This window comes from Mastigoproctus giganteus, chromosome 6, assembly GCF_048544385.1.
Source record: "Mastigoproctus giganteus isolate SK-2022 chromosome 6, ASM4854438v1, whole genome shotgun sequence".
NCBI lineage: Eukaryota > Metazoa > Arthropoda > Arachnida > Uropygi > Thelyphonidae > Mastigoproctus > Mastigoproctus giganteus.
The window spans coordinates 234,632,792-234,652,898 of NC_143580.1; the positions used below are offsets into that span (position 1 = coordinate 234,632,792).

The following is a 20,107-nucleotide window of genomic DNA, read 5'->3' on the forward strand; positions in this document are numbered from 1 at the left end:
TGCAGAATAGATGTGTGGAAATTTGCCTTTAACCAGTGGATGGTTGATTTCTGGAACAAACTTCCACCTGTTGTTGTAAAAGTAGACCGTTTAAATGAATTCAAGGCAGAACTAAACAAATGTTTGGAACAAATTAATGGGTGAAATGGGACTTTTTTTTTTCCTTTTCTTTTGGCTTATTCTTGTTTGTTTGTTATTTCGTTTTTAGGAGCATTAGCAACTAAGGCCATATTGCTCTGGGAATATGCGGTGGTCATTCCCTGACCTTTCCGCATCCTCCGTATTTGGTGTTGACGGGCTCGAACCCCGAGTCTAATCAAGAAGCGTGTGCTACGCACTGCTGCTCCTTCCCACCTGGCTACGGAGGCGCCTGGCTTATTCTTAATTTCTTGCATCATATGCCTCTACTAATGCTAATGCTAATAAAATAAAAAGTAAACTTCAAGGCTATTCCTTGTTACAATTAATTGTTTCTATTGTAATGAGCAGCTGCATAAAGAGCAAGTTGCTGGGGATTTCAAGAGCTGCTGGGAGTCATCATGGGAAATATGGTAACAAAGAGTAAGAACAGGTACATGTATACTTGAATGTACACCAACGGTAGAAGTATAATAAATAAATTTGATGAAGTCAAAGTGCTTATAAAGGCATCAAAGGCAGAATTGTTGGGATATCAGAGATATCATGTCACACAGATATAAGCAGTGCAGAATTGAAATCTGAGTACATTGTGTACAGAAAGGATAGACAGGTAGGAAGGAAGGAGGGGTTATGCTGTTAGTTAAGAAATGCATGAAATCTAAGGCAGTGCATCCAGTTGACATTGGTGGATAGTCAGTGTTGAGTCTGTTTAGTGTGACTTAAACACTGGGAGAGGGAAAATGAGCGTAGGAGTGTGTTATAGGCCTAGTGACTCTGATGAGTACAACGAACAACTGTACAGAGAAATAGTGGGCCAGTAAATGAGATTATCAAATAATGGGGGATTTTATCTTCTCAGATATTGACAGCAATTTGTGGGTTGGTCACTGGCACACGAGCAAGACTTTTGTGGATTATTATTCATGAATTAAGAATTTGCAGATAAAGAAACTACTAGGTGGTTGTGATCACAGTGTACTGATGTGGGATTTACTTAAAGATATAACTACCATCAAGGGTAAAGGGAAAGGTTTTTGTTTTCATAAAGGTGACCACAGTGGTGTCAACTGATGATGTTATCAAGGGTGAATTCTAAATGGGAAGTCTTCAGCGACTTAATCATGGAGGCTACCAGGCTTTTCATACCAACTAAGAAATACTATTCAGTGTTCAGGCCTAAATGGATGTCAGGTGGATTAATGAGGCTTGTGACAGAGAAAAAAATTCATGGGATGCATATAAATTATCAGGTGACACGGAAGCTTATTGCAGATATAAGCTCTTCTGTAATCAAGTCACAAAGGACGTTAGGCAGGCAAAGGCAGATTATGAGAAATCTTTGGCAAAGGATGCAAAGAAAAACAATGAAGAGTTCTTTACTTATATAAACTCTAGAAAGAAGGGAATGAATCACATTGGTCCCCTTAACATAGATGGTTCTACTATTCATGATCCTGCTCAATTAGCTGATAAACTGAATGACTATTTTCATCCACATTCACACATAGGAATTCTGTAAGGAAGTGGAGGAGAGAATTCACTTAACAGGGAGCTAAATGATTTTGTGATATCTGAGAGAAAAGTGGAGAAGAAATTATTGAAATTAAACATAAAATGGGAACCTGGATCAGATGGAATCTGTCCAGTTATATTGAAGGAGGCAGCGAGGGAAGTAAGGAAATGCTTAGCTATAATTATGAGAGAGGTGAATCTGATCCATGGGAACCTTCACCTCAATCCTTAGATTGAGGTGAAGTTCCCCATGGATCAGAGATGTGAAAATGAATCCTTAATTCACAAAAGAGCTTAAAAGGGTAACACAAATAATTATAGACCTGTTAGTTTAACGTATTACATGGAAAATAATGGAGTAACTGGTTAAAAAGTGATACAGGATCACCTAGACAAGACTGCAGTAATAGTTCATACAAAGTGGGTTTGTTGAGGGGGGAAGTCTTGTGTGGCATTAAGGGTAAGTTGCTGCAATGGATAAAGGGATGGGTGAGTGGGAGATCGCACAGAGTCATAATAGATGGACATTGGTCTTTGTGGACTAATGTTATTAGTGGAGTTCTCCAGGGTTCGGTGCTGGTGTCATTGTTGGTTTGTATATTTTTCAGTGATATCGATGAGGGTATATCAGGCTTAGTGTCCAAGTTTGCAGATGATACAAAGCGTGGCAGGGTTGTTAATGGCAGTAAAGACAGTATGCTACTCCAACAGGATCTAGAAAAGTTTGGCAGATGGACTGAGAAGTGGCAACTGAAGTTTAACATCTACAAATGCAAAGTACCACATATGGGTAGCAGTAACCCAAGAGAAATGTACCAACTCTGAGGTACTACACTCAGGGAGGTGGAAATGAAAAACACCTGGGGGTAATTGTGCAGTCAGATATGTAGTTCTCTGAGTAGTGCAGATGGGCTGCAAGAGCAGCTCATGGAGTTTTGTCAGTGATGTATAGGAATTTTGCAGCAGAGACAAGGAGGCGATTATCCCTTTGTATAAGGCAGTGGTCAGGCCACAGCTTGAGTACTGCATACAGGTCTGGAGGCCTCATTTTAGGAAGGATGTAGAGTTGCTGGAACGAGTACAGAGAAGGACAACAAGATTGGTAAGAGGAACAAAGGGGGTGTTCTTACGAAAAAAAAAAGGCTTAAGTTCTGCAAGATGCAGCAGCTGGAGACTAGGTACCTGCAAGGCGATCTGATTGAGGTGTATAAGGCATTGAATGGATTGAGCAGGCTCAATGCTGACGGGATACTGCCGCTTGCTCAGATGGGATACTGCCGCTTGCTCAATTTGATCTGTGCCCCGCCTCCCCCCAAGAACCTGAGGGGACACAGATTCAAATTGAGGAAAGACAGTTGTAGAATTGATATGCAGAAATTTGTCTTTAGCCAGTGTTAGTAGATTGCTGGAACAGATTTCCATCTGTTGTTGTGATCAAATGCATGAGATGGGAAGGCTTTTTTCTTTTTTTTTTTTTTTTGGCTGATGGTGTATAAGCTTATAAGCTTGCTTTCTTGCATCATATGCCTCAACTAATGCTAATTACTAATTAATTGCTAATTACTAATTAACAGATATCACATGGAGCAGACTTGAGCAATACAATATACATATTTATCAATGGCACATGTTACCACATGATCATGGCTAGCAGATTTTGATATTCTGGCAATAAATATTAATCACATATAAAAAATCTTGTGTTGCTTCCTCCTACCCACCTTGTTTTATTTGCATTTCATTAATTTGTTATGTAACTCATTTGGTCTCTTTGTAATTTATATGGTGCTTTAAGCAGCAGTTTTATATGTTTCAGGTTAGTAAATTTTGGACACTCACTGCAGTATAATATTCATTCAGCCTATCTGTTAAATCTGGTCAAATAAATAAAATTAATATTCCTTTCTGTCTTAAACCACATCGACATCTCGTGTGCATCATATGACACTCATTTAATAACTGTAATACATATATCGGAATAATGTCTTTGTCATATCTTTAATGGCACTGTTTCTTTAATAGGAATACGTTTGCCACAAACCAGTAGCATAGGACAGAGGGGATCAGAAAGAAGACTGCTGAGTCAGAGGCTTGTTGAAATTCTTAATAAAAATGATCCAAGAGAATGCGAACAGGAACTGCTCAGGCTAAAACATGAGCTGGATATGAAAAGTGTGTATTTGAATGCTTATAACAGTATATTGATATGCAGAATTAATTCTTAAGTTATTTTAGTAAACAGATGTCAGATTCATCAGAGAAAAAATTATGCTTGCCTTGTTTAGGATCAGTTTAATTATCAGAACTGCAATTGTTATGACAAACTGCAGAATTGTACTTTGCAGTTAATATTCTAATATTGATATTCAACTTATTATGAAACAGAGCTTTTTAGTCTTTATGATAAGATTTATAAATAAACACACTCTTTGTTCCATTTGTTATTTTATGACCACATAGATATATAGACATGTATAATATGTTATGTAGGGCAGCACCTGAAGGCAGATTATGAGAAATCTTTGTTAAAGGATGCTAAGAAAAACAGCAGGAACTTCTTTAGTTATATAAACTCTAGAGGGGAGGGGATGAATCAGATTGGTCCTCTTGATATTGATGGTTCGAGTGTTAATATTCCTGCTCAGAAAGCTGACAATCTGAAGAAGCATTTTGCATCTACATTCACACATGAGGATTTATTAAGGCAGGAGAATGCCAGAAGTTATCAAACTGTATCAGACAGGGTGCTTAATGATTTTCTAATAACTGAGAGCAAAGTGGAGGAGAAAGTTTTGAAGTTAAAACATAAGAAAGGCACCCGGGGTGGATGGAATTTAACCAGTTATATTAAAGAAGGTGGCAAAGGTAGTAAACAAACCCTTAGCCATAATTATGAGAGCATCATTGGACTCATAGTAAGTCCCATTTACTTAAAACGTGCAAATATATTATCAATTCACAAAGGGGGAACTAAGGGTGACATGAGTAATTACAGACCTGTTACTTTTTGACTTCTGTTCCAGGGAAAATAACAGAGTCACTGGTTAAAGAAGCCTTGCAGGATCATCTATACAAGACTGCAGTAATAATTCAGACACAGCATGGATTTGTAATTACAAAGCCTTGTCTGACCAATTTGATTTGATACTATGACGTGGTCACAAAAGAACTGAATGCAAAAAATAATTTTGATATCGTATATTTGGATTTCAGGAAAGCTTGTGATACTGTTGCATATGGAAGGCTAATGTACAAATTGGAGGAGTATGGCATTAATGGACAAATTGTTACAATAGATGAAAGGATGGTTGAGTGGGAGAAGATAAGAGAGTGGACGCTGGACAATCAATCAATGGATACTCCTCTTCATAGTCTAATGTTATTAGTGATGGTCCCCAGGGTTCGATGTTGGGCTCATTGTTGTTTTGTATATTTATCAATGATATTGATGAAGGTATATCAAGATTGATGTCAAAGTTTGCAGATGATGCAAAGATTGGGAGGGTTGTTAATAACAGTAAAGATAGTATACTGATGCAACAGGATCTGAAAAAGTTGGGCATATGGGCTGAGAAATGGTAACTGAAGTTTAACATTGAAAAATGCAAAGTAACCCCATGGGTAGCAGTAACCCCATAGAAATGTACCAACTGGGTGGTGTTACACTCAGGGTAGTGGAGATTCAAAGAAACCTGGGGGTAATTGTGCAGTCAGATATGAAGTTTTCTGAGCAGTGCAGACAGGCTGCCAGAGTAGGTCATCGGGCGTTGTCAATGATAAATATGGAAATTTTGCATGCAGCAGCAGCATGGTGGTGATTATTCCCTTGTATAAGACATTGGTTAGCCCACATTTTGAGTACTGCATATAGGTCTGGAAGCCTCATTATCACTATCAACTGGGTGATGTTACACTCAGGGTAGTGGAAAATAAAAAAGACCTGGGAGTAGATATGAAATTTCCAGTGCAGTGCAGATAGGCTGCCATAGTATGTCATGGGGTACTGTCAATGATATCCAGGAATTTTTCTAGTAGTGAAAAGGAGTTGATTATCCGTTTGTATAAGTGGTCAAGCCATGCCTTGAGTACTGTGCCCAGGTCTGGAGACCTCATTTCCCGTTTTACTCTTAGAACTGCCCTTATGTATTGGAAATACATTGGCACTTTTGCAAACCAATTGAATCACTCCCAAGTCCACTGATGTTCTCTTAATTCACTGCACTCAATTGCAGCCTCCCTTAAAATTATAGGGTATATGCGACTACCCCAGGAGCCTTACTGGCCTCTAGGTTCATAAGTTTTTTTATTAAATAAACGTGAAATTTCAACATCATTAATTATATTTTTTCAACTTCACTCCCATAATTTGTCATTGACACAGAGGCCTTTTCTTCTGTAAATATTGTGGAAAAGTAACTTTTGAGTTCAACTGCAACTTCAGCTGTGGTATCTAATACTATCCCAAGCCTATTACGTAAGGGCCCGATCTGGTTTGCCCTGGTCTTTGCATTTATATTTTTGTGAAGAATTCTTTATCCCTCGTTGCTCTCTTTGCCAGCAATTTCTCATAATCTGCCTTTTCCAGCCTAACCTTTTCTGTGGCAGTATTACAGATTAATTTATCTGTTTTAGTCTTCTGTACTTTTTATTGTTCCGTAACTTTTCCATGCCATCTTCATTATTCATCCAACTTGTAAACTTCCTTGTGGAGTATTTTTTTAATGATATATAAGCATTCAAGGTGTGTGTGATTAATGTTTTAAAGGTATACCATAATTCAGTTGTATTCATTCTCAGTGAGTTATCTATGCGATTAATATAGGTCATTTATTATCTTAAGCTGTTGAAATTTCCTTTATTGAAATTATAACTCATTCCTCTGCCTTTAACTACTGCTATCTCTCTCTTCATCGTCCACCATAGAACTCTGTGATCACCTCCCACTACTGGTTCCTGTACTGGGAGCCGTATTATGTCATTAGCATTATTTGAATGATGCAAGAAAGCAAGCTTATATAGCATCAACCAAAAAAAAAAAAAAAAAGCCCCTTCCCATTTCACCAATCCAGTCACTCTAGATACTTGTCTAGTTCAGCCTTAAATTTATTTAAGCTACCAACTTCCACAACAACAGACAGATGGAAGTCTGTTCTAGCAATCAACTACCTGCTGGCTAAAGGTAAACTTCCACATATCTATTCATAACTGTCTTTCCTCAATTTGAATCTATCCCCCCTCAGGTTCTTAATATGAGCAAGCGGAAGTATCCTGTCAGCATTGAGCCTGCTCAATTCATTCAAGGCCTTATACACCTGAATCAGATTGCCTTGCAGGTGCCTAGTCTCCAGATGCTGCAACTTGCAGAACTTAAGCCTCTATTGGTAAGAGCACCCCTTTGTTCCTCTCACCAACCTTGTTGCCATTCTCTGTACTCGTTCTAGAAAGTTTTCGTCCTTCCTAAAATGAGCCCTTCAGACTTGTACACAGTACTCAAGGTGTGTCCTGACCATTGCCTTATACAAAGGAATAAACAGCTCCATGTCTCTGCTTTCAAAATTCGTATATATCTTTGACAAAACTCTGTGACCTACTCTGGCAGCCTTTTTCATTCTCTACCTCCCTGAGTGTAGAATCACAAAGTTGGTACGTTTCTCTTGGTTTACTTCTACCCTTATGCAATATTGTCAATGTTAAACTTCATTTGCGACTTCTCAGCCCATCTGCCTAATTTTTCTAGATCCTGTTGCAGTAGCATACTGTCTTTACTGTCATTAACAACCCTGCCAACCTTTGTATCATCTGCAGACTTGGTCATTAAGCCTGATATACCTCCATTGATAAGTACTCAAAACAACAATGGGCCCAGCACCGAACCCTAGGGCACACCACTAAATAACATTAGTCCATGTAGAAATTATCAGAGAGTAGTGTCAGTTTATTACATTGCAGCAATTTGAACTTAATGCCGTACTGTTCCAATTTGAACAGCAGTCTTTCATGTGCCGCAGTATCAAAAGCTTTCCTGAAATCCTATGATATGAAAATTATTTTTTGCATCCAGTTCCTTTGTGACCACATTGTAGTATCCAATCAAATTGGTCAAAGAAGACTTTCCCTTGACAAACCCCTGCTTTGTGTGAACTGTTACTGCAGTCTTGTCTAGGTAATCCTGCACACTTCTTTAACCAGTGCCTCTATTATTTTTACCTGGAACAGAAGTTAAACTAACAGGTCTATAATTATTTGTATCACTGTTTTAAACTCCTTTGTGAATTGGGGATACATTTTCACATCTCTTGTCCATGGGTCTCTTCCCTTAAATCTAAGGCTTCTTATGGCTAAGCATTTGCTTACTTCCCTCACTGCCTCGTTCAATATAACTGGATAGATTGCATCTACTCCAGGTACCTTTATTATGTTTAGCTTCAACAATTTCTCCTCCACTTTTCTCTTCGACATTACAAAATTATTTAGCTCCCCATTAGAGTTTAATGAACTTCTGTCCTTCCCTTCCTTACGGAATTCCTATGTGTGAATGTAGATGTAAAATTGTCATTCAGTTTCAGCTCTCTCTGAGCAGGATCATCAACAGTTGAACCACCAACATCAAGTGGACTAATCTGATTCATCCCCTTCCTTTTAGAGTTTACTTAAATAAAGAAGTCTTTTTTTTTTTTCTTTGCATTCTTTGCCAAGGATTTCTCATAATCAGCATTCACTTGTTTAACCTCTTTTGTGACTTTATTACAGGCTAGCTTATATTTGCCAAAGGCTTCTGTGTCACCTGATAATTTTTATGCATCCCACGCATTTTCCTATTCTGCCACGAGCCTGACTAATTCATCTGACATCCATGTAGGTTTATATCTTTAACAGTATTTCTTAGTTGGTATGAAAAGCCTAGTAGACTCCAAAATTAAGTCCCTGAAGACTTCCGATTTAAAATTCAACATTGCTAACATCATCTATTGATCCCACTGTACAGAATTTAAAAGCTGTCTGAGACCCCTGTAGTCACCTTTATGAAAGCAAAAGCCCTTCCCTTTATCCTTGGTGGTAGTTACATCTTTAAGTAAATCCCACATCAGTACTCTGTGATCACTGTCACCTAGTAGTGCATTTATCTGCATTTTCTTAATTCATGAATAATTACTGTTGATAATGAGATCAAGAGTATTACTCTCTCTCTCTCTCTCTCTCTCTCTCTCTCTCTCTTGTTGCCCCTTGAATATTTTGCTGTAGAAAATAATCCTCCAATAAATCCACAAAAGTGTTACTATCGTGCGAGTGACCCATTCACAAGTTCTGGTCAATATCTGGAAAGTTGAAATTCCCCATTAGAAGACATTCTGATTTACTGGCCCATTCTATTTCTCTTCACAACAATCGTTCGATATACCCTTCAGAGTCATTAGGCCTGTAACACACTCCTGCGCTCATTTTTGCTTTCCCGGTGTTTATGTCACACCAAACTGGCTCAACATTGCACTGTCCACCCATGTCAACTGGTTGTACTTCCTTAGATTTTAGGTGTTTCTTAACTAACAGCATAACCTGTCCTTCCTTACTTTCTATCCTTTCTGTCCACATTGTACTCCCCAGATTCAAATGCTGCACTGCTTATATCTGTGTGACACCATGTCTCTGATATACCAACACTATCTGTCTTTGATGTCTTGATCAGCACTTCAAATTCATCAAATTTATTTACTGCACTTCTATCATTGGGGTACATGCAATATACATGCACCTGTTCTTACTCTTAGTTACCCTAACATCTGGTTCCTGGGTCTAGAATATTCTTTTCCTTAGCACTTTCCCTGACATATCGATGCAAATAATAATCATCTAGTTGATTTGAAAATTTTTTCTTCCTCATGTGGAGTTGCCTTCCTATATCTTCCATTCAACTAGAGGGTATTAATTAAAATCACTGATAATAAGACATTGATGCCTACTTGCCCATTCCATTTGGATGCAGAGGCTCTCATCATAATCTTCCCGATCACCTCATCTGTAGATTACTCCCACTCTTATTATACCTTTACTTCCAATTATCTCACAGCATACAGATTCTACACCAACACCCAAAACATTTGAATTCATGAAAGCTTTCGTTGTGCTCAGGCTTCTTTTGATAAGAAGCATGACCCCACAACCCCTACCCCCTTCTATCTTCCCTATCCTTCCTAAATACATTCTACATACTGTACTGAAACTCATCATCTCCTGTCTCCGGATGGCACCACGTTTCCATAAGCCCTATTATGTCAGCGTTACTTGTCCTTACCAGCAGCTCGAATTCACTCATTTTATTGACAACACTTCTGATATTACTGTATAAACAATGAAGACTTATTGTTTTTGTGTAGTTAACTACCCTGACACACCCTTTAAAAGTTATTTAAGCTTGCTTCCCTGGCATTGGCTGCCCACTCATTTGAACCACTTCTTCCCTGAGAATATCTTGTTATGTTCTATTGCAGAGTAACAAACGAGAACTTCTGAAGAATGTGCAAGTGACTTTGACAAATTATCAGATAAACATGTATCTATATTATCCTTGTATCCCCCAAATTAGCAAGTTCCCTGAACCTTTTAAGGTATCCTCAATGATACTGGCAAAAATTCTTGCACCACCTTTGTTTAACTGTATCCCGTCTCTACAACACAGATTTCTTCTATCTACAGGTGCAGGCCAAGCTGGGTTCGAGCCCGTCACCACCAAATACGGAGGATGCGGAAAGGTCAGGGAATGACCCCCACATAGCCCAGAGCAATATGGCTTTAGTTGCTAATGCTCCTAAAAACCAAATAATAACAATAACAATAATAGCAGGCCAAGTTGGTAGAAATTCTTCTACCCCAAAAAAATGTTGCAGAGTCCTTCAAGTCTTGAGTTAATCCACAAGGCTTTCAACATACAAATGTTCACATCGTGCCTGGGGAGAATTGCAGACACATTGTGACCTAACTCACAATGTTTCTTCAGCATGGTCCGATATTTGTCTAACAAATCATCACAGCGTGTATGCTTAATGTCACCACATCAATAATATTATTCTCTTTACCTTCCTTAAAATCTGACAATCTATTGGTGACATCATTAATAGTTGCTCCTGGCAGACATACCCTGGTTCTAGTGCACCTATCTTTATTACAAAAAATAATTCCTGTTTCCCTGACAATGGAGTTGTCTAATAGAACTAAGTCCTTTTGAACCAGAGTAGTTTTCACTTGATTATTCTGTTCTGGTACCTGAATGTGGAGTGCTCTAGAGTGGTGACGAGCTTCCAGTTACATTATTTTCAAGGGCAAGCATTCATGTTTTCAGCGACTCAAATTGTTCTAGTAATGCATCATATTTTAACTTAACATCGATACACGCCATACAATGGCGAAAAAGAAAAGAATCTCCAGGTGCATTATGGTTATCTAGCAAGTTGACCTTGCAATACATGCCACAGGTTCGGCAAGGGATAAAATTATGACTCACCCGGAAATCGCCATCAGTTATTTCCGTATGAGTCATGGTACCCTCTGACGAAATGTTCAAGGTGGATCTTGTAACAACCATTGTAAAATTTTCTAAATATTAAAAGAAACTTTAATCAAACTATTACAGAAAAAAAAAAGATCAAAATAAACTTTACAATATACCAAATAACTTCTGAAATCCTACTTCACTAATCCTGCTCTAATTGCCTCTTATCTATACTTCTTTGCTATTACCATGAATGGGTCGACAAGGTGCTTACTGCTGACGAGGCTACTAGAGGCGGTCGTGTTCCAAGCCGCTAAGTGGATTTTTCTTATTTATTGATTTGAAATTATTGTTTTTCTAAAACTTTTGATTTAAATTTAGTAGTATAACATTATTTTGTGATTTTCTGATTAACTTGGTGTATTTATTCTTTACTCGGCCTTGTAATTGCATAAAAATATCGGTAAAGGTTTCCACGTGTTTCAACTCCGTTACCGTTCGTAATTTTCCCGCCATTGTGATACGATAGTTGTATGCCGTACTAGATAGCGTTAGTTGAACTTCGTTAGCAGTTAAATTGTACGTTTAAATAAATACATATAACGACTTAGATTACAAACGTAATATAATTAATTATATTTAACATAATTAATAACATAACATAATTAATTATAATTAATTAATAAATTAATAGAATCAGGACTCAAACCAGAGCAGCAAAGCAAAAGGCTCAAGCTAATGGAAGCGCTGTGGCTCAGAGCAGAACTGAGGGGGGCAGTTGTCCTCTGACTCACAGCCTTATAAAATGCACTGTTTGCTTGATGTTTGCAGAGCAATCGGGTACGGGACATGATACTGCCAAGGGGGATGTCTTTGTGTGTGCGCGATGCAAGGAGTGTATCGATATCAGGCAACAACTCCGCGTTCTTGTGGGCCTATATGAGAGCTTGAAGGACAGGGTGGATGCCCTCGAAGAAACTAAATTGAGGGGCCCATCAAGCTCTCAGCTGCCCACATCAACGCCAGAGCTTGCACTTGGGCATCGCGTGACACAGAGACAACCCCCAAGGCAGAATGCGCTGGTCCCGAAGGAACTAGTAGTTGTTGGTGACTCTATTGTCAGGGAAACGGGGAACATGCTTTGTAAAAAAGATAGGTGGAACAGGACCAGGGTATGTCTGCCAGGGGCAAAGGTTGATGACGTTGTAGAGCGAATATCATCTTTTAAGGGCACAAAAGGTGATATAGTTGTACACGTTGGCACTAATAATATTAAGAGTAGGAGACCGGCAGAATTACTTAACAAGTACAGGTCACTGTTGAACAAAAGCCGAGAATTAGGGTTGAATTTGAAAGTGTCTGCAATTCTGCCCAGACACGATAGGAGGGAGTATATGATGAGAGCCTTGTCGATCAATTCGGCCCTGGAAAGATTGTGCAAAGCTCAAGGGGTAGAATTCTTTTCAGCCTGGACTGTACTTGTTAACAGGAGAGATTGCTTCTACAGGGATGGGATACACTTAAATAGAAAGGGTGCAAGAATATTTGCTGATGCTATCGAGGCAGTGTTAGGTGGGTCGGAAAACTGCTAGCTTGGGGGGAGACAAAGACCAATAGATTGACAGTAACCACTGGCAGAGGTGAAAGAGATTCTTGCACTGCTTCTATTAGAATGAGCAGAAGCCTGAAAAACAAGATGCATGGTATTTCAGAGACTGCTGGGAGTTTGCGGTACAAGTAAACACATGGGTTGTGTTAGGGTAGCTAAGAATAGAAACAGGTGCAGGTATACTTGCGTGTACACCAATGCTAGGAGTTTAGTAAATAAATTTGATGAATTTGAGGTATTGCTCAAAACATCAAAGGCAGATATTGTTGGGATATCAGAGACGTGGTGTCACACAGATATAAGGGATGCAGAACTGCAATTTGGGGAGTACAACGTCTACAGAAAGGATAGACAGGATAGGAAGGGGGGAGGGGTTATGCTATTAGTTAAGAAACACATAAAAACCAAGGAAGTGAAGCCAGTCGACATCGCTGGACAGTGCAGTGTTGAGTCAGTTTGGTGTGACATAAGCATTGGGAGATCAAAATTGAGAGTAGGAGTGTGCTATAGGCCTAATGACTCTGATGAGTATAATAAGGAACTGTACAGGGAAATAGAGTGGGCCAGTAAATCAGAGAGTCTTATAATGGGAGATTTTAATTTCCCAGATATTGACTGGAATTTGGGGGCTGGTTACTCACGCACTAGCAGAGCTTTTGTGGATTTATTGGATGATTGTTTTCTACATCAGCATGTTCGGGAGGCAACTAGAGGGAGTAATACTCTTGATTTGATTATTAGCAGTGATTCTTCATGCATTAAGAATCTGCAGATAAATGAACCACTAGGTGGCAGTGATCACAGTGTGCTGAAGTGGGATTTACTCAAAGAGGTAACTACCATTAGGGGTAAAGGGAAGGGTTATTGCTTCCGTAAAGGCGACTACGATGGACTGAGACAGTATTTAAATTCTATACAGTGGGACCAACTGATGATGTTACCAACAGCAAATTCAAAATGGGAAGCATTCAAAGAACTTATCTTGGAAGCTACTAGGCTTTACATACCAACTAAGAAATATTGTTCAAGGTTTTGGCCAAAATGGATGTCAGATGAACTAATGAGGCATATGGCAGAGAAGAAAAATGCATGGGATACTTACAAATTAACACATGACACAGAAGCCTATGATAGATACAAGTTGATATGCAACCAAGTTACAAAGGAGGTTAGGCAGGCGAAGGCAGATTACGAGAAATCCTTGGCAAGGGATGCAAAGAAAAACAGCAAAGAGTTCTTTACTTATGTAAACTCTAGAAGGAAGGGGATGAATCAGATTGGTCCACTTGATATTGATGGGTCAACTGTTGATGATCCTGCTCAGGTAGCTAACAAACTAAATGAATATTTTGCATCGACATTCACACATGAGGAGTTATTCAGCAAAGGGAATGCCAGAGGTGTATTCAACTCTAGCAGTAAGCTACAGAATCTTGAAATAACTGGGAGTAAAGTGGAGGAGAAACTGTTGAAGATAAACACAAGAAAGGCACCCGGGGTGGATGGGATCTATCCAGTTATATTAAAGGAGGCAGCAAAGGAAGTAAGCAAACCCTTAGCCATAATTATGAGAGCTTCCTTGGACTCAGGGGAGGTACCCATAGACTGGAAATGTGCAAATGTGACCCCAATTCACAAAGGAGGATCAAAGGCTGACACAAGTAATTATAGACCTGTGAGCTTAACTTCTGTTCCAGGAAAATTAATGGAGGCACTGGTTAAAGAAGCACTGCAGGATCATTTAGACAAGACGTCAGTTATAGCTCAGACACAGCATGGTTTTGTTAAGGGGAAGTCTTGCCTGACCAACTTGATTGGATACTATGATGCAGTCACAAAAGAACTGGATGCAGGGAATAACTTTGATATTATATACTTGGATCTTAGAAAGGCTTTTGATACTGTTGCACATGGAAGACTGCTACACAAATTGGAGCAGTGTGACATTGGAGGCAAATTGCTGCTATGGATAAAGGGGTGGTTGAGGGGGAGAAGACAGAGAGTGGTAATCAATGGACACTGCTCATCGTGGACTAATGTTATTAGTGGAGTCCCTCAGGGCTCAGTGTTGGGTCCATTGTTGTTTTCTGTATTTATAAATGATATTGATGATGGTATATCAAGCTTAATGTCCAAGTTTGCAGATGATACAAAGGTTGGCAGGGTTGTCAAGGACACTACTGACACTATGCTGCTGCAACAGGATCTGGAAAGGTTGAGCAGATGGGCTGAGAGGTGGGAAATGAAGTTTAACATTGACAAATGTAAAGTACTACACATGGGTAACAGCAACCCCAGAGCAACGTATCAACTCTGTGGTACTACACTGACAGTGGTAGAGAATGAAAGGGACTTGGGGTTGATTGTGCAGGCAGATATGAAGTTCTCTGAGCAGTGCAGACGGGCTGCAAGAGTAGCTCATGGAGTATTGTCAATGATATACAGGAATTTTTCCAGCAGGGATAAGGAGGTGTTTATTCCATTGTATAAGGCAATGGTTAGGCCACACCTAGAGTACTGTATACAGGTCTGGAGGCCTCATTTCAAGAAGGATGTAGAGCTGCTGGAACGAGTACAGAGAAGGGCAACAAGATTAGTGAATGGAACAAAGGGGTGCTCTTACAAAGAAAGGCTTAAATTTTGCAAATTACAGTGTCTGGAGACTAGGCACCAGCGAGGTGATCTGATAGAGGTGTATAAAGCCTTGAATGGTTTAAGCATGCTCAATGCCGATGGGATTCTTCCTCTAGCTCAGAATAATCATCTGAGAGGGCATAAATTCAAATTGAGGAAAGACAGATGTAGGATAGACGTGCGGAAATTTGCCTTTAGCCAGCGGGTGGTTGGTAGATGGAACAGACTTCCATCCCTTGTCGTGGAAGTTGATAGCCTAAATAAGTTTAAGGCTCAGCTGGACAGGTATTTCGAACGAACAGAGGGGTGAAGAGGAAGTGGTTATTTTTATTTATTTATGTTACTTTTTTTTTTTTTTTTTGGCTGATGCTGCATAAGCTTGCTTTCTTGCATCAAATGCCTCTACTAATGCTAATGCTAAAAAAGGTGCATCTGCTCACCACAAATGCATATTACATGGCCTCTATTAACCTGGTAGATATCTCACAGGGAGCGAATGTGATTGAATTATGATATACCTTTAAATTATTAATCATAGAAGCCCTGAATGCATACATACGATTAAAGAAATACTCCATGAGGAGGATTCCAGGTTGGATGAATGACAAAGTTGCCAGATTACTTGAGCAAACAAACAAAAAAAAAAAAAAACGGCATGGAAAAGTTAGAGAGCTGTAAAAAGTACTGAAGCCTATAACAGCTATAAATTGATCTATAATAGTGCCAAAAAAACGTTTAGGGTGGCAAAGGCAGATTATGAGAAATCACTGGCAAAGAGTGGGGATAAGGAATTCTTCATTTATATAAATGCAAAGAAGAGGAAAAATCAGATAGGACCGTAATGGAATGGTCATCGAATAGTATTAGATAGTCCAGCTGATGTTGCATATGAATTTTTCAGTTACTTTACATTGATATTTACAGGAAAAAAACCCCTTTGTTTCAATGTGAAATTATGGCAGTGAAGTTGAAAAAAATGTAATTAATTATGTTTAAATTTCACAAGATTATTTAATGAAAAATTATTCGAACCTAAAGACAAGTAAGCTCCTTTTTTATGTAAACCCCACACAGGAGGCATTGAATGGAGCGTGTTGGGAATGGTGGGAGGTATTTTACCAAGATCATTGATACATGAGTTGGAAGAAAAATGGGATGCTAGCAGGTCAGCTTTATTCTTGGCTGAAGTGACAACCGAACCATCTGGTTTGGACAGAGGTGGGAGCAGAGATGAGGAAAAGTTGCAGCCAATAGCTTTGGCAAGAGACCAGAATGCTCGGCTACCATTAGAGCCAGAAGCAAATTTTCTATCTTAGCCTGTTCAAACTCTAATTTGGACTGATTAATAACTGCTTTACAATTATTGCAAGCTTTGGAGTAGGCAGAAAATAAAACTGAAGAATTAGAAACAAGCCAATTACGATATGCAACATTCTTCTCTTGAACAGCCTTAGCACATTTATTGGAAAACTAAGGTTTAGATAAAGGACGAGATTTTAAAGTGGAGTGTGGAAAAAAGGATTTCATTCCTACAAGAATAATTTCACTGACACGATCTGAGAAAACGTAGACATCAGAAGTTTTAAAACATTAATCCGACCAAGAAAAAGAAGAAAAGAAATCTTGCAGGTTTTCCCATTTTGCATTCTTGTAATGCCAAACTACACGTAGTTCTGATTAGCCACGAGATAAAGGCTCCATTAATCACCAAGTTGTGATCTGAAGTGCCTCAATTCAACCGTGTACTTAGAAGGGTTGTTTGTGAGAAAAAGATCAAGCGTATTGGCTGTACGATTAGGATTGTCTGGTATTCTTGTAGGTAAATGAACAATCTGTGCAAGGTCATTAGTAATTGCAAAAGCTTCAGCATCTCAACCAGCTTGGTCGGTGTGACTAGAAAACGGAAGCCAGCTGCAGTTGTGAACATTAAAATCACCAAGGAAAATTACCTCACTGTTAGGAAAGTTGGACTGAAGAAAGTCAAGTTACAAAGAGAGGAAGTCAAAGAGCTCCAAGTGATTAGTGGATTTGGGAGAACAGTAGAGAGACAACAGATGAATATGACACAATGAAGTAGAGAGATTTTAAACCAGAGAAGATCAAAGAGAGGAAATTCCAAATTGCCAAGTCTCTGACAGGGAATATCAGAATGGACATATGCACAAGTACCACCTTTGAAGTGAACCGAATCATACAGCGAATAATTTGGGCATCTGAGATGAGCAGTAATTGAATCAACCGATAACTGAGATTCTGTCTGAAAAAGTACATGGGGCAGACTGCAAGTGGAAATGTACATCGTTGAGATTAGAATTGAGACCATGTATATTTGTGAAATGAATTAGGAAGTGCTTGGGAAGTTTAGATCTTTTTGCAGATAAGCTTGCTCTATTAGATTGACAATTCATGGGGTATTTAATAGTAAGAAAAAAGTGGGTGGGACATGCTGTATGAAGTAATGAAATTTTTGGATATGGCACACACATGGTAAGAATATACCCAGATCCTTGACATAACGTGGCCTTGACAATGCTTCCCGCATACACACTACTCGAACTCCCTCCAGTCACTATCTGGCGAAGTAGAGGTAGCAACATTATACACTAGCTGATCCGGAAGCCACGAAACCTCAAAAGTCATCAATCATACCGCATGATGGAAGAGATAGGAAAATGTTTTTTTTTTTTTTTTTTTTTTTTTTTTTTTTTTATGAAAAACCAAACACGAAAGGTATCAAAACCTATAGTACTTAGTACCGTGCATGGGTTGAAGGAGAAGTATGGGGGGAGGGGGATGCCGGAAGCTTTGCTCTAGAGACTAAACATGGGTTGACCGGAACTGAGCTCTAGAGACTAAACATGGGTTCCACCACTTCAGGTCTCCAATAAGCAAAGTGGTGGTATTGCACCGGTTGATTAGTCATCTACCACCTAGTACTGCCTTGTAACATAGAGGGACGGCATTCCTCCATGTGGTGTGGGCACCACATCTCGACCCCAGTTTACGTTGGTTCACACCTGGGTGGTCACCCACCATGCATGGAGGTTATACCCAGGATTACTATCAGTACCACCATCATGAAGGTGCAAGCAGAGGATTTGGCTGTCACAGACCGTCTGGACTTCGCCGAAATTGGGTCCACTTGACTTGAGTGTCACCTGAATATCAGTTCTATCAGCGTTTTAGACTCCCAGGTAGCAAGTACAGCTTGTCTGGAATATCTGAGGGAATGTCTGTGACAACCTCAAGGACCTCCTGGGCTTGATGTCATATACCTTATACAGCCACTCCCCGACTTACAAAAGTGTACAAAATTGCAAAAATTTCAAAATTATAAAATTGCAAAAGGAGTGAGGAGACAGGCATAATGTCAGCAAATTTTATCTTTTGAGCATCGTTGCCAGAATTAACTCTCCAGCTGATAAGCATGCCGCTGCTAAAGTTGGGGCTATAGAGATTTATAAGGGGTTTTTACAACACATCACAAAATTTCTCTGCAGCTGCAGAATCCCCATTGGCGACTTCATCGCATACTTTAATGTTTTTTAACCAGCGCAATGCTTGAATCTGTTAAACCACCCATTGCTTGCCCCGAACTTGACTCGGGGTTCGTCATACTTATCCTTAATATCTTCATAAATACTTCTTGCTTTTGCTTGAATGGCCATTGGACTTGGGGGCACTTGCTTCTGAATCTGATATTCCACCCATCTTATTAATAGCTTTTCCATATGTATAGCACCTGAATGCTATTTTGTGATCACTATTGATCTTAAATCACTATTGTTCGTAAAGACCCACACAATTCCAGTTATCGGAATTATAGCAAATGCAATAAGATTGAGTTTGCTACCTGTTTATTATTATTAGATTGATTAACAGAAAAGCCTGATAAAACGTAAAGTGCAAATTGTTTTTATTGTTTTATGGTAGTGACCTACAGTAATATGTTTTAGAAAAATATCACAAAGGTGTTCAAAATTGATTCTTAATAATGGAACATGTGATAACAATGAAAGTGTAGTGCAATTTCCAATATGAATGTTACCTTATAGAAGATAAATAGCTTAGTTATATAGTGAAAATTTCAACTTCCGAGGTCTTGGAACGAATTACTAACCCAATGTGTAATTGGGTTCACATTACGATATTTTCACTATAACCCCATTTATTCCTAGAGGATGCAAAATACGGTTTGATGATTTTTTTTAAGTTTGCATCAGCTGGCAAAAACTTATATAAAGTCGAATTTCCATAAGTTGAGTATTTCGTAAGCTGGGGAGTACCCGTAATTTTAAGGGAGGCGGCAAGTGAGTGCATTGAAACATAGAGGCTAATTACAAGAACACCACTGGGCTCAGGAGAGATTCATTGGATTTGAAAAGTGCCATTGTATCGCCAATACATAACGGCAGTTCTAAGAATGTAGTGGGAAATTATCAACCAGTCAGGGGAAATTGTGGAGGCAGTGATCAAGGGTGTAATTCAGGATCATTTAGATAGAAATGGACTTCTGAATGATATTCAGCATGGTTTCGTAAATGGAAAATCAGGTTTAACAAATCTGGTTAGCTATTTTGACAGGGTCCCTCGTGAGCTGGATTTAGGGAATAATTTCAACATTGTTTATTTTGATTTCAGCAAAGCCTTTGACTCGGTCCCACATGAGCGGTTACTTTATATGCTGGAACAGGTTGGAATCACAGAGAAAATCACAGAGTATGGCT

General features: G+C 39.0%; 1 protein-coding gene across 3 annotated transcripts in view; it reads left to right on the top strand.

Moving 5' to 3' along the window:
- Positions 1–20,107, top strand: part of pcx (pecanex) — a 743,348-nt gene that overhangs the window by 191,843 nt on the left and 531,398 nt on the right. For 2 of the 3 annotated variants that reach the window (XR_016547122.1, XM_090376780.1), the window contains exon 8: positions 3,676–3,825. The exons of the other annotated variant lie outside the window; for it this stretch is intronic. Coding sequence is in view for 1 of the 2 variants with exons in the window: in XM_090376780.1 (XP_090232906.1) it covers positions 3,676–3,825 (150 nt within the window). In the remaining variant the exon portion in view is untranslated. The remainder of the gene's footprint in view (positions 1–3,675; positions 3,826–20,107) is intronic. 3 annotated transcript variants of the gene reach the window in all.